The sequence below is a fragment of the Gambusia affinis genome, linkage group LG18 (assembly GCF_019740435.1).
Source record: "Gambusia affinis linkage group LG18, SWU_Gaff_1.0, whole genome shotgun sequence".
In the NCBI taxonomy this organism is placed as follows: Eukaryota; Metazoa; Chordata; class Actinopteri; order Cyprinodontiformes; family Poeciliidae; genus Gambusia; species Gambusia affinis.
Genome location: NC_057885.1, coordinates 24,725,513 through 24,738,324, shown reverse-complemented (window position 1 = coordinate 24,738,324; position 12,812 = coordinate 24,725,513). Strand labels below are relative to the sequence as shown.

General features: G+C 39.0%; 1 protein-coding gene across 1 annotated transcript; it reads right to left on the bottom strand.

Annotated features, from left to right (window-relative positions):
• Positions 1 to 7,008: 7,008 nt before the first annotated feature.
• LOC122820853 (butyrophilin-like protein 3) lies at positions 7,009 to 12,177 on the bottom strand. The gene is made up of 4 exons (XM_044098503.1): positions 12,021 to 12,177; positions 11,272 to 11,601; positions 7,178 to 7,279; positions 7,009 to 7,105 (listed from the first exon to the last, which is right to left on the bottom strand). The coding sequence occupies exons 1-4, from the start codon at positions 12,130 to 12,132 to the stop codon at positions 7,029 to 7,031; spliced, it is 621 nt and encodes a 206-aa protein (XP_043954438.1). The 5' UTR covers positions 12,133 to 12,177; the 3' UTR covers positions 7,009 to 7,028.
• Positions 12,178 to 12,812: the final 635 nt, after the last annotated feature.

Here is a 12,812-nt window from a genome sequence, read left to right as displayed (position 1 = left end):
GCATTTGAATTTTGAAAAGTTGAATTTTTTATATGCTGAATTTTTTAACACTGAAAATTTAAACTGTGAAAAATATGTATATTGAAAATTTGATGACTTTGAAATAGGAATGTGAATTTTTTTAATAAATGAAAATTGCAACCATGTACAAAAAATGACACTGAATTTTTTTTAGGTTAAAAATATATTCTGAATTTATTTTAATACTGAAAAAGTAAGCACTAATATACAGCATTCAAATTTCAGAGGCATTTTTAATTCAAATTCTGATGGCACATATTTACTTCCATAGGAAACACCTAAGACATGCAGGGCAGGGGGGCCTGAGGACGGGAATTGAGAAACACTGGCTTACACTGAGTTTGTGTCTGTGTTGGATTTTCCTGCTTTTTCCTGAATCCTGTGAAGGAGCTGAAGACATCTTGCCAACTGGACTAAGGACAAGTTAAATTTCAAGAAGGTCCAAGGTTTTCTCTGGAGTAAGGTACCAAATTCCACGCTTCATCATCACATCAGGCCTGCAACGGGTTTATTTTTTTGGGACTATATTTCAGTTAATTATTGCCGGCTTAGGTGAACATTTAAGTGTGGGCCCACATTGAAAAAACAGGTTTTGAAACCAAGAGATTGAAACATCTAGTGTTTTATGTGAACTTATTATTGTGTTCAATATATGTTAAAAATCTCATACAGGTGTGTGTTTGATTTATTGTAGAATAGTATTTGGAGTTTATTATTTTTGGTCAAAGCTATATTATTGGGTGAAAAGAATAGAAAAGTACAGGTGTATTATTATTCTAAAGTGAAACTTAAACAAAGGTTTAAACACGAGAGTGTTATTATTTATAAGTTAATGGGTTTAATGAACTCAGGGGCCCTTACTTACTTCATAGCGGTATAATTGGGCTACACTTAGATTTAGTTGAGTTATATTTTTGGGTTGTTGTGTTGCATGTTTCTGATTGGTTGTTTTGAGGTCACGTGCCACGTACACCGAGAGACGCCCCACTGCAGCGGCACAGGTGTTCTGTATCTAATTAAGCAGCGTGCAGACCGGGAAGGAGGATAAGCCATAGACAGCGGGACCAGAAGCAGACAAAGCTGGACAGATCACAGGTGTAGGAGCAGCGGGACGAGAGGGAGACAATACGCGGCTGGATGGAGCGCGGACGAGCCCGGGATGGTGTTACGGAAAATTATTATTTTTAGTGCTTAATACAGCTAATCTTACCCCAGATGTAAAGGTTATAATGAACAGTCTGATTTTGAACAAATTTCTTAATTTTAAACAGGTTTGTGTAAAGGATTTGAAACTAAAACTATTCTATCGGTAAATATTTAGAAGTAGGTCAAATCTGTGATCTCTCTGTGAGGTTCCTCCTGCTGTGTTATCAGAGGTCAGGAGGCCATAAAATTAGTATTGCCTGTGAAACAGAACTCTGTTGGGTTCACAGAACATCAAAGGTTTTTTAATCACATCTGGCATGGTTTAAACTAAAATGCAACATAGAATGTTGAGATCACTAACATTTTTCTAAGTATTAATAGCAAGTTTATAATCAAAGTGTATTATCTAAGTTTAGAATGGTGAATGCTGAATGTATTTGAAAATTGTACTGTCTATGATAATATCTGAATCAAATGGAAATTGTTTCAATGAAAATGTGTTGTTTAGTATTAGAAAATTGTTCAGGATTTATGTGATAAGGCAAAGATTCAAATCTTTGGAAAATGCTGATTGCAGTAGACCAGAATTAGGTTTGTGAAGATAATCTTTTACTGAGCTTAACTTTGTGAAGGAGACACTCTGAAATTCACAGGTATCTGTGAAGTCTTATTTTATGGTTTTATTGAACCAAATGGCTACAGAGCAGGGAAGACCAAGATGCAGCTGGCCCTGCTCCTTTGTCCTCTCGGAAACCAAATGGCCTTTGATCTTTTGCGTAAATTAGGGAGGCTCTAAGTTTTTATGAGTCTCCAAGGTAACTTCTAATTGGTCATACAGAGCTACGCCTTAATGAATACATTAACAAGGAGAGAAACGCCTTCACTATAAGAGATCGAACACGATTATAATAATTCAGATTGCTGGTATATTTCTGCCGTTTTGGCATCAGCCTTCTCCAAAGACATGTCTTTGCCTTTTCTTTCTCTGTCCTTGTTTTTATTCTTTGTCTGTCTCAGGTAATGAGTCTGTATCTTGGCTGCTTTGCAGCTCATGTTGTTACTTCATTGTGGTTTCCTATGAAATTAAACGCTGTAACTTTGTGACGTCATCACGCATCGTTGTTCCTGATTGGCACACGCGGCTCGCCAAGAAGAACTTGGGATCGGAGGAAATAAAGAGAGCCAAGCTTTTTCCAAATTAAGCTAACTTAATATTTCTTTCTTCAACAATGGCCATGTTGGATTTGGGGGACGGTGCAGGCGGACCGGAGGACAAGAGAGACTGGTCGCCGTTGAGGAGCGGGCGGCTGGATCATGGTCGAGGTTCACCAGGAACTGGAGGATTGGTCGGATCGAGCCAAGAAAGAGTTGGGAGCAGTGGAGGACCGCGCCCTTTTCCCTATGACCAGCTAGGAGTCTGTTACAGACTTGTTTATTGACTTATTGTCAAGAACTGCCTGCACCTCCTTCCCTTTTGATTCTTAGTTTTTTAAATAAATCATTATAAATTTTGTTGGTCTGTTTAGAACTCTGTCCACAATCCTTGCAGTTTTTATTTGGTACACCACTCGGCTGCCACAAAGATTGTATAGCTCATTTAGATGATTTGTAACCCTGACTCACTGCAGCTGTGATTAATTTGCTTATTCCTCTTTAGAGCTGCAGCGTCCATGTAACTTAGGGAATGTAAGTAATAAAAAGAGAGGTGCACCAGAAAGTGTTTTCAGATTGTAACTGAAGCACATCTCTGTCTGTTTCTCCTAGTGAATAAAAAGAATTTAACTCTCTTTTGTCTTTTCTTGTGTCTGTATTTGATGTTCTAGGTGCTAGACTTGACATGTTCCTTCAAGTTCATCTTTGACTTCTTTAGAAGTTTTTCTGGACCCTTTATTTACCGTTCGTCACGTCCAGTTAGGTTGGATCTTAAATATCTGAACAATGTTTACAGCTGTAATTACAGGAACATGGAGCTGCTTGAAGACGGTCTGATAATCTTTAATATGATTGTCTATCATTTTCTTTCCTTCTCTACCTCTGGTCCATGTTGGTTTTGGTCCACACCAAGTCACCGATGCTATCCCTGCTGGACACTTAGTGTCCAAACACTCTTCTTGTCATTGTTGGTCAATCAGCTCCATGTTTCTGTGACTATAAAACATTTAGCTGCAGCTTTCAGTTAATCTCAGGGTGTCACAGTTAGAACTGGTGGTTTTTATTGATTTGCTTGAGACGCTAACCAGCCTGAGACGCTAACCAGCCTGTTGCTCCAATAGAACGATGATCCAAACTGGTTTTATTATGGATGATGATTCTGGAATGGACTCAACCTCAACTTTATGGAAAATATATGAATAATGTATGAAATGAACCAGTTTTAATAAAGTTCAGCAGTTCTGTTTTTCTCTTTGTAACATTTAACCAGATTTTACTGGAGGTTTGTTGTTTACTGTTTACTTTAACATTTAATATAATCTAAGAGAAAAAGCTACATATAAACTCCTGGTTCTTATTTAATAATCGCTGTAGTTGTTTTAAATAATCAGGATGCAGATTAATATTAATGTCTATGATGTGATCAATGTAAACATCTGATCCTGGATTATTTCTGTTTTATTTTGAATATCTAAATGAATCTTCAGGTTCCTCCAGTGTTGAACTCACTCCAGGTTGTTTGTTCAGGTTTATGTTTTAATTCTCCTGAGGTTGTAAATTGTTGGCAGCATCATGCTGAGGGGTCTGTTCAGGATAATAGAGCTAAAAACAAGAGATAAAATGTTAGTAAAAACTACATTTTATAGATTTATTTTAATGTATTTATGTAATGTGATTATATTTAATGCTCATTGCTCTGATTTCTGTATATTTTTTATATTTTGTAATATTTAGTTGATTTTAACTCCTGTTTCTACCACTGATGCAGCAAATAGAAAAACCAGCTTAAAGCTTTTTTACTCTGATGATTTTCTGTACATTAATTAAATTAATAACTAAATAAAACCATAAATTCTCAGTTTCTTCTTTTTTCATCCTGATTCTGATGTTTCAGTCAGTTTGGCTCATTTAAAACATTCTGTGATGTGAATCCAGATCAAACATGGACGGCGCCCTCTGCTGGTTTAAACCTGTAAACTAAACAATGATTCTTAATTTCTCCTCTGTCTGTTAATTAAACCTGGAGCTTCAGACTCACTGGACAGTTCAGAGTTCAGCACAGACCCAAATGTTAGCAGTAAAGCATTAACTCATGTCTGGACGTTTCCATGGCAACAGCAGAAACAGGAAACTTCCTCCCACTCACTTCCTGTCTTCTGAACTGCTGCAGTTCTCGGAAAGAGGCAGATTTTATAGACATTTCCTGAAATTTAATCTTTAAATCATTAAATGTAATAAATAAATATAAAACTAATCAGTCCACAGGAAGACGGAGAAATGTTGATCTGTACTTCCGGTTTGTTGTTTCAAAGTTAAACTTCCTGGTTTTGAGGAAATATTCAGATTATTTTAATTTGTCGTCTGCAGGGGGCGCCACTTCAGATTTTCTGGTGGAAACATGACGTCACCTCCACAAGAATATCTCACTTCCTGGTTGAATGAAGGAAAATCTCTGGTTCATCTGTTCTTCTGAATGTAATCCTGTGCTGCAGCGCCACCTGCTGCTCTTACACACACCTGCAGCTTCTGCTTCCCAACAACAACTTTGACCTTTGACCTGCTGTTAACGCATTTCAGTCTGTCAGTTAAAAACATTTGGATTAAAACTGTTTCAGTCTTTATCATCAAACCTTCATATCAGGTTTTATTTGCTCCAGTGATGAAGGACGGAGGTGATGAAGAGGAGGCTGATCCTCATCAGACAATTTAAATAAACTTCAGATTTCTCAGCAACAGATTCTTCTGGAAATATATTTTGTTTATTTTTGTCACAAAAGCCACATTTTCTTGAACATACTTAATTTGTTAAAGCAATAAAAAGGTTAAAACACCCAGAGGGTGAAAACTTTCTACAGGCTCCGTAGTTTAGCTCAAATGTTTTCAGATTGGGCATAAAATAAATTAATTTGATTTGCATCTCTAATATAATTAGAGATGCAAATATAATATGATCATAGAAATCTGATGCTAAACAAAGGAAACACATCTAAATTAAATAATTTGTGACGGAGGAGCCGTCTGGGACTTAATAATAGAGTCCGTGTCAGCATGTGAGCAGCACACACACACACACACACACACACACACACACACATTCACTATCTTATTTTTTGTTGCAGCTAAACTGACGCGGTTCATCGTGTTCCTGCTACAGTTAACATTCATCCTAACCTGTTATTTTCATCTTTAAACATTTTCCCGGTTCTATTTTCTAGCACCGGGAGGGAGGAAGTCACATGACAACGTAGTGATGTCATCAGAACGAACTGAGTGTTTTCTATTCAATTGACTATTGTTTATTTAATGTTTTTCTATTATTATTTTCTATACTTCAAGAGTTTATTTGCATTAGAAGTAATTGCTTAGTTATTTTGCTTCTTTAGACTTCCTGTGGGCGGAGCCTGTGGCTTTAAAAGCAGGGCTCTGCTCCACAGGGGGTCAGTCTGTGGTCAGACTCCTGAGAAATCACACTGAAGGTGATGAACTCTGAGAATGAAGCTCCTGCTGTTAGTCTGGTTTTAATCTGTCTTGGACGTCTTTTATTCTGCACCTGCTGTCTTTGTTCACCTGAAGAAAAACTTCATAACTTTCACTAATGATCTCTGGTCATTTATGTTGGACCAAGTCATAATAGAACCTCGTCAAGCAATTCAATGTTTGTTTTTTGTAATTTTATGACAGTAAATTTCTCCAAGAGAGTTATGAACATTTATTTTCCAAGTTGTGTATAAATTCCTGCATCAAGCCGATAAATGTCGAGAAATTCTCTCAGGGCTAAAAGGGGCGGAGCCTCACTATTAAGGGGGCGGGGCCTCCGCTCTATCATCATCATATCATATTTCCTCTCCTCTAAATGCTCTCTTCCTCCATCTGGTTCAGATTCAACAGGTTTCTGGGTTGATGTTGCTTCATCTGCTCTGAACTGGTCCCAGGTCAGAGAACTGGAGCTGAACTGGTTCAGCAGATCATCTTTTTGTTGGAAACCAGCTGAAATTCAGAAGATGAGAAAATATTTTTTAATTCACTCATAACTCAAAAATTATCATTAATGTTCATCATAAAATCGAATCTGTCAATAATTATAATAAAGTTAACATAATCTGACCTTTGCCCTCTGGATTCAGGTTTATTTCTGCTCAGTTTGTTGAAACTTCTGTCGTATCAAAATAAAATAGTAATTTTACAAAAACTCCACCATAAAGAATTATTTAATGATCTGAACTTCGTTCCCAATTTTAATGCATTTTATTGATAAAATTATGTGTTTATTCTGGTTTTATTCTCATAATTAAATGAAATCACAGAAAGGCTGATTAAATTTATAAAGTCTGAGGAAAACAACACTTTTTAATTCCTCATGTGATCAATTGATTAATTGCTGATCTTGTATTTCCGTTTTCTGAATTGAAACAAAAATCATTTAATTTAAAAACTTCTACAGTTGAAAGTCACTGAAATGAATCAGAGTTCATCTGTTAGATGGAGCTCAGAGAAATTATTAACTACAGATTATTTACATAAATTCAGTAAAATCAATGCATATTAATATTTAGTTTGGATCTTTTAAACTTATTTAAAAGTTAAATTTCCACCAAACATGAGATTCAATTAAAACCAGCAGAATCAATTTTATTTTAGTTTCAAAACATTTCACAAGTTCTTCTGCTGTGAAACCACTGAAATGTTGATGTCCAGAAATGTTTATGATGTTAATCCTCTGAGTTCATCTTCCTGACATCATCTTCATCATCGTAGTCATCCTCCTCATGCTGACGGGCCGGCAGGGCTGCAGGAGGACAGACAGGGTGATCAGGGCCGGGCCAGCGGCATTATGGGTAACGCAGTTCACCTCACTCACTTGAGCTGAAGTAGTGTCTGTACTTATACACCAGGACAGTAGCAGCGGTCAGACTCACACTGAGCAGAACCAGCAGAACGATGACCCAGGCAGGAAACGGCTCTGGAAACACACAGGCGGACCAGTCAAAGTAACACAGCAGGACCACGACCAGGAGAGACTGCAAACATGGACCAGTCAAAGTAACACAACTAGAAGAAACTACAAACATGGACCAGTCAAAGTAACACAATTAGAAGAAACTACAAACATGGACCAGTCAAAGTAACACAATTAGAAGAAACTACAAACAAGGACCAGTCAAAGTAACACAACTAGAAGAAACTACAAACATGGACCAGTCAAAGTAACACAACTAGAAGAAACTACAAACACGGACCAGTCAAAGTAACACAACTAGAAGAAACTACAAACATGGACCAGTCAAAGTAACACAACTAGAAGAAACTACAAACACGGACCAGTCAAAGTAACACAACTAGAAGAAACTACAAACACGGACCAGTCAAAGTAACACAACTAGAAGAAACTACAAACATGGACCAGTCAAAGTAACACAACTAGAAGAAACTACAAACACGGACCAGTCAAAGTAACACAGCATCACACTATCATCTATTTTACTGAACATGTTGAAATAAATCTGGGATACAAAATGTTTTCATCACATTGTTTTATAAAATAAAAATCTTTCTCAGATTAAATAACTTGGGGCGTCTAACTCTGAGGTACGTAAAATGGAGTTAAAGATAGAGATGTGTCGTTTGGAGCTTTGAGAGAAAAAGCTGCAGCATCAAGTTGAGATGCGCAAATTGGAATTGGAGGCAGCAGTGAAACGCGGCTCGGTGCGCTTTTCTGTTGATCAGGCCGGCTGTTCTGCAGTTTGACATTAACAAATGTATTCAACTGACTGGATGTGGATAAATATTTCATCTTGTTTGAACGTAAAGACACTGAGGTGGCCTAAGGAGGTTCGGCCGCTGCTTCTGCAGTGCGTATTTACTGGTAAAGCACAGGAAGCCTCGCTGCCACCTGGTGACAGTTTAAATTATGATAACGTGAAGAGTGCAGTAGAGAAAGTCTATGAGATTTTTCCACTGCACTGCTTTTTATACATGAGGCGTATAGACAAAAATTTCACCACTATAAAAAAGCCGATAATCAAAGGCGTGTTAAAACTGCCTTATTTAATCGGTGGTGCGCTGCATAAGATGTCAAGAACTTTGATCAGCTCTGCAATCTGATTTTGTTGGAGGAATTTAAAAGTGTCTTACCGGAAAACATTGCAACTTACAGTAGTGAGCTTGTTACGACCCGGCTCGACTGGTCGCAACAAAAACTGGGGGGACACGGAAACAGGCAGTGCTTTAAGCCTATAAAAGGCATTTATTTAAAAGAATCAAAAATGGTCTAGGCCTCGGCATCAAACGGCAGCTTGGATGGGGCAATCACGCCTGATCCCTCCACACCAGGAAGTCCGGATTCCAACCTGGACTGGACTGGATGACTGTCTGCGGCATGCTTGCTTCAACCAGGGGACGTGGGGGCACTCCTGAATGGAACGGCGCTCCTTAAGTACCAACCAGGTGGCCGCATAATGGAAGCGCCTCCCACTTAGAGGACCTTAATTGATGGTGTTAATTGACACTAATATAGCACACCAGACCGCACAGCAGGGCCGTCACAGAGCAGAAAGGGAAAAACACGTCAGTGGCTGCAGTGTTGGCAGACGATTACGTGCTGACTCATAAGGATTTTCGTAAGCTTAACGCTTACAAAACCAAATTGTTTCCTTTTGCAGAGAATGGATGATTGACCAAGTGGGTTCTGCTAACTTTGTCAGTAAATTTGATCTTTTAAAGGGTTACTGGCAGGTGCCATTGACAGAACACGCACGTGAAGTGTCGACGTTTGTTACATCTACAGGATTATATTCTTACACTGTAATGCCGTTTGGTCTGAGAAATGCGCCGGCGGCGTTTCAAAGACTAATGAACAGAGAGGTTGGTGGCATGACTGGTTGTGCGGTTTGCTTGGACGACGTGGTGGTGTACCATGACATGTGGGAACAGCACATAGAGCGCATCCGGGAGCTTTTCACTCGCTTGGCGGGGGCGAGGTTAACGGTCAACCTGGCCAAATGCAAGTTTGGAAGGGCGACTGTTACCTATTTAGGTCGTGTGGTTGGCCACGGTGAGGTCCGCCCTGTTGCAGCAAAGGTTCAGGCGGTAGAGCAGTTTCCTGTTCCAGCTACAAAAAAGGAGCTAATGCATTTTCTTGGACTGGTGGGATATTACAGATGTTTTTGTTGAAACTTCTCATCTGTGGTGGTGCCGCTAACAAATTTGCTGCATAAAGATGTAAAGTTTGAATGATCTCCCCTTTGTCAACAGGCTTTTGAACAGGTGAAAAGGCTCCTCTGTGCTGTATTGGCTGCACCACGTCTTAAACATCCTTTCCAACTTTATGTGGATGCCAGTCACGTGGGGGCTGGAGCTGTCCTTACACCAGTGATTCTCAATTCCAGTCCTCAGGTCTCCCTGCTCTGCATGTTTTAGATGTACCTCTACTCCAGAGCAGCTGATTCAAATGATTGCATGACCATCAAGCGCTGCAGAAGTCTGTTAATCACCCATAGAATCAATCCAGGTGTGTAGCAGAAGGGAAACACCTAAAACATGCAGGCAGGGGGGCCTGAGGACTGGAACTGAGAAACACTGCATTACACAGACTGGTGATCTGGGTATTGGAAGGCCGGTGAGTTATTTTTCTAAAAAGTTCAATAAGCATCAGTTGAATTACTATGTGATCGAGAAGGAAATATTTGCTTTGATCAAAATGTAGGCCTGCTACTGTGACAGGCCTACATTTTGATGTAGGCCTGTCACAGTAGCAAATTTTTCTGAACGATTAATTGTCTCAAAACACTATTGCGATAAACGATAATATTGTTTGAAGACCTTCTTACACTGATTTAATGGAAATGATATAATAATTCATGTGATTTCCTGCCAAAGATAGATACACTTTATTTACAAAAGAACATTCAACACTGGAACTGATCAAATAAACAAAACAACCAAAAACTAAAGTAAAATGGATTCTCAGTCTCCATTAACAAAAACTAATGTGTGATCTCTCAGGTTTTGAAAATGGGCCGACAATCGACCAACAGCTCTAAGATGGTGTAGTGTGAACTGGACATTACACTGAGGAAATGAGGAAGGGAGGGTCAGTGGAGAGCAGCGGAGTTGAACCTTTTTTCATTCAGTGTCATCAACAGAAAGAGAAAAAGGCTGGAAGAGACGATAATTAAAATGAGGTTGATAGTTTTAATTTATCGTACAATTAATTGATTTATGGTTTATCGCGACAGGCCTGATATGAGGATTAATTTGTTAATATGTTGCTGCAATTGGACAACAACTTTAAATATGTAAGCTATGCTCCACCGTTAGCATCCATGTTTACTTCTGTAAACACTGAGCACTTCTTCTTTTTATGGCGGTTGGCAGAACGCTGAGAAAGCTAACGCTATTGCGCCCCCTACTGCACATGCGGGACACTGTCAGGTTGTTTGCCCGTTCACGCTGCAGAACACATACAGGTTGCATTTATGTGGAAGTCTGAACGACACCGGCACCCAATTCTGGCTGAAGTGACTTCAGGTTGCAGTGTGAATCCAGCCTGAGTGTAAAACATTATGTAGATTATTTCCAAACTCACTGATGCTTTCCAGTCTCTATTTCTGTTAACGATGACGATTGTCCACTGAGCAGCTTAGAAAACAATTACAGTTAATTATTCTGTCAATAAAAAATATTTATAACAAAAATGTGGGCTTAATGGGAAGTATGTTTAAAATCTACAAACTGCTGCTAACTACTTCCTCTTAGATGATACACAAATACCACATACTGAAAATAAATGAATGGAAATATTACAGATTGTGTGGGATAAATATGGATATTCCTGAACATATCACCGATCATCATCTGATCTGAGATCCAGAACCAGGAAGCAGCTGCAGGTTCTGATCCAGAGACAAACTCTCACCTGGCGGAGGGGGCGGAGCTACATGCAGGTTGACTCACCTATTACATCCAGGTAGACCTTCCTCCTGAGTTCCTCCCCGTGGACCGTCTGAATGACTCGACACTCAAATAGTCCCGTATCGTTGCCCTTCACTTTCTTCAGAACCAAAGACACGTCTCCACCCGTCATCGTAGAATCCAGCAGTTCCACCCGGTCCTTGAAAGACGGATGCTGCTTATCTTCATCCATCTTCCCGTCTTTGAACAGGAGGACGAATTTCGCCCCCAGGCCGGGTCTGCTCCACTCTACCACCTGGATGGGGTTATTGTCAGGGTCGCTGCATGGCAGAGTGACGTCCTCTCCTGCTGAGGCTCTGATGTTGGTCTGTTCTGATGGAGAGGAAACACACACAGAGGTCAGAGGTCACAGTGGGCCTCTAGTCTTCCACATCAGCTTTTATCAGACAGTGAGTGAAAGAAATTATCCAATCTCTGAACTCTGAGGTGTGTTTTAGTCATCAGAATGTATTTAGTCTAGATTATCTAGACAGATAATTGTTCAGAATATGTAAAAAAGCCAAATCGCCACGTGGAGGTTTGTTCTTGATTTTCTCGTGGCCAATTGCATGTTAATATGACAAACACACACTGAGAAAAAATAACCTAAAACCAGAGAATTAAAACGGTCTCCAACAGCTTTATAAAGGGGATTTTTAAAAAATGGCACTCTCAACATGGCGGAGATAAACGTTAGTGATTCGAACCGACTAGTTTGATGAAACTGTCTGTGTGTAACGGCTAAATCTCACCTGCAGCAGAAACAAACTGCCAGAAAAGCACACACAGCAGGAACAGAGACGCAGTGAGAGAAGAAACCATTTCCTGGTTGAGTCGATCTTTCCGTCCGAAATTTAGATTCATGCGACGTTTCCAAGTGAAAATATTTCCAGGAAACACCAAAAAATATATTTTAACTGGAAACACAACAGTCAGTTAGAATTGCGGAGAAATTAGAATAAATAAATAAATAAAGAAAAAGTTATAACTCACAGCGCGATGAGACAAAGACCTGCAGAGGCGGGAAAATATAGAGATGGCGCTAGCTTAGCGCTGCTGATTTTATTTCTTGTTTTTCTTCTTGTTAGCATAAATCGTTAGTGGCACAGCCCCGCCACCAACTGGTGGATGGTGTGTACTGCAGCAACGCTCAAAATAAATGAAACAAAAATCTCATATATCCTTCAAAATAAACGATTCAGTTATCAATTTGTGAGAACCTGAGATATTGTACTTCTTTGTAACAATTCATAACAATATGATTTAATGTTATCATTTTAAAAAGAATATTAATTACACAGTTTGTGGTTGGACCAGCTCACTTAAAAGGACATACGATATGGTGTTATCACATGTGCTTTCTTTGAATACCATTGAAATCCTTCAGACATGTATCTCTGATCATTTGCCAGTCTCATTTCAATTAATTTTTTTTTTCTGTGGATACAAATAATACAAAACCCTTCATTTCTCATATTATAAATTCTGCAACTGCTCTCCAACTAAATGCAGTCCTTGTTAATACTACGTTCCCTAATGATAGC

Excerpts from the sequence above, each read along its gene's own strand:
- LOC122820853 (XM_044098503.1), bottom strand. The coding sequence starts at position 12,132 with ATGAATCTAAATTTCGGACGGAAAGATCGACTCAACCAGGAAATGGTT. Across the intron at positions 11,602-12,020 it reads GCAGTTTGTTTCTGCTGCAG|AACAGACCAACATCAGAGCC; the intron begins GTGAGATTTAGC and ends CCTCTCCATCAG. Across the intron at positions 7,280-11,271 it reads GGTCTACCTGGATGTAATAG|AGCCGTTTCCTGCCTGGGTC; the intron begins GTGAGTCAACCT and ends GTGTGTTTCCAG.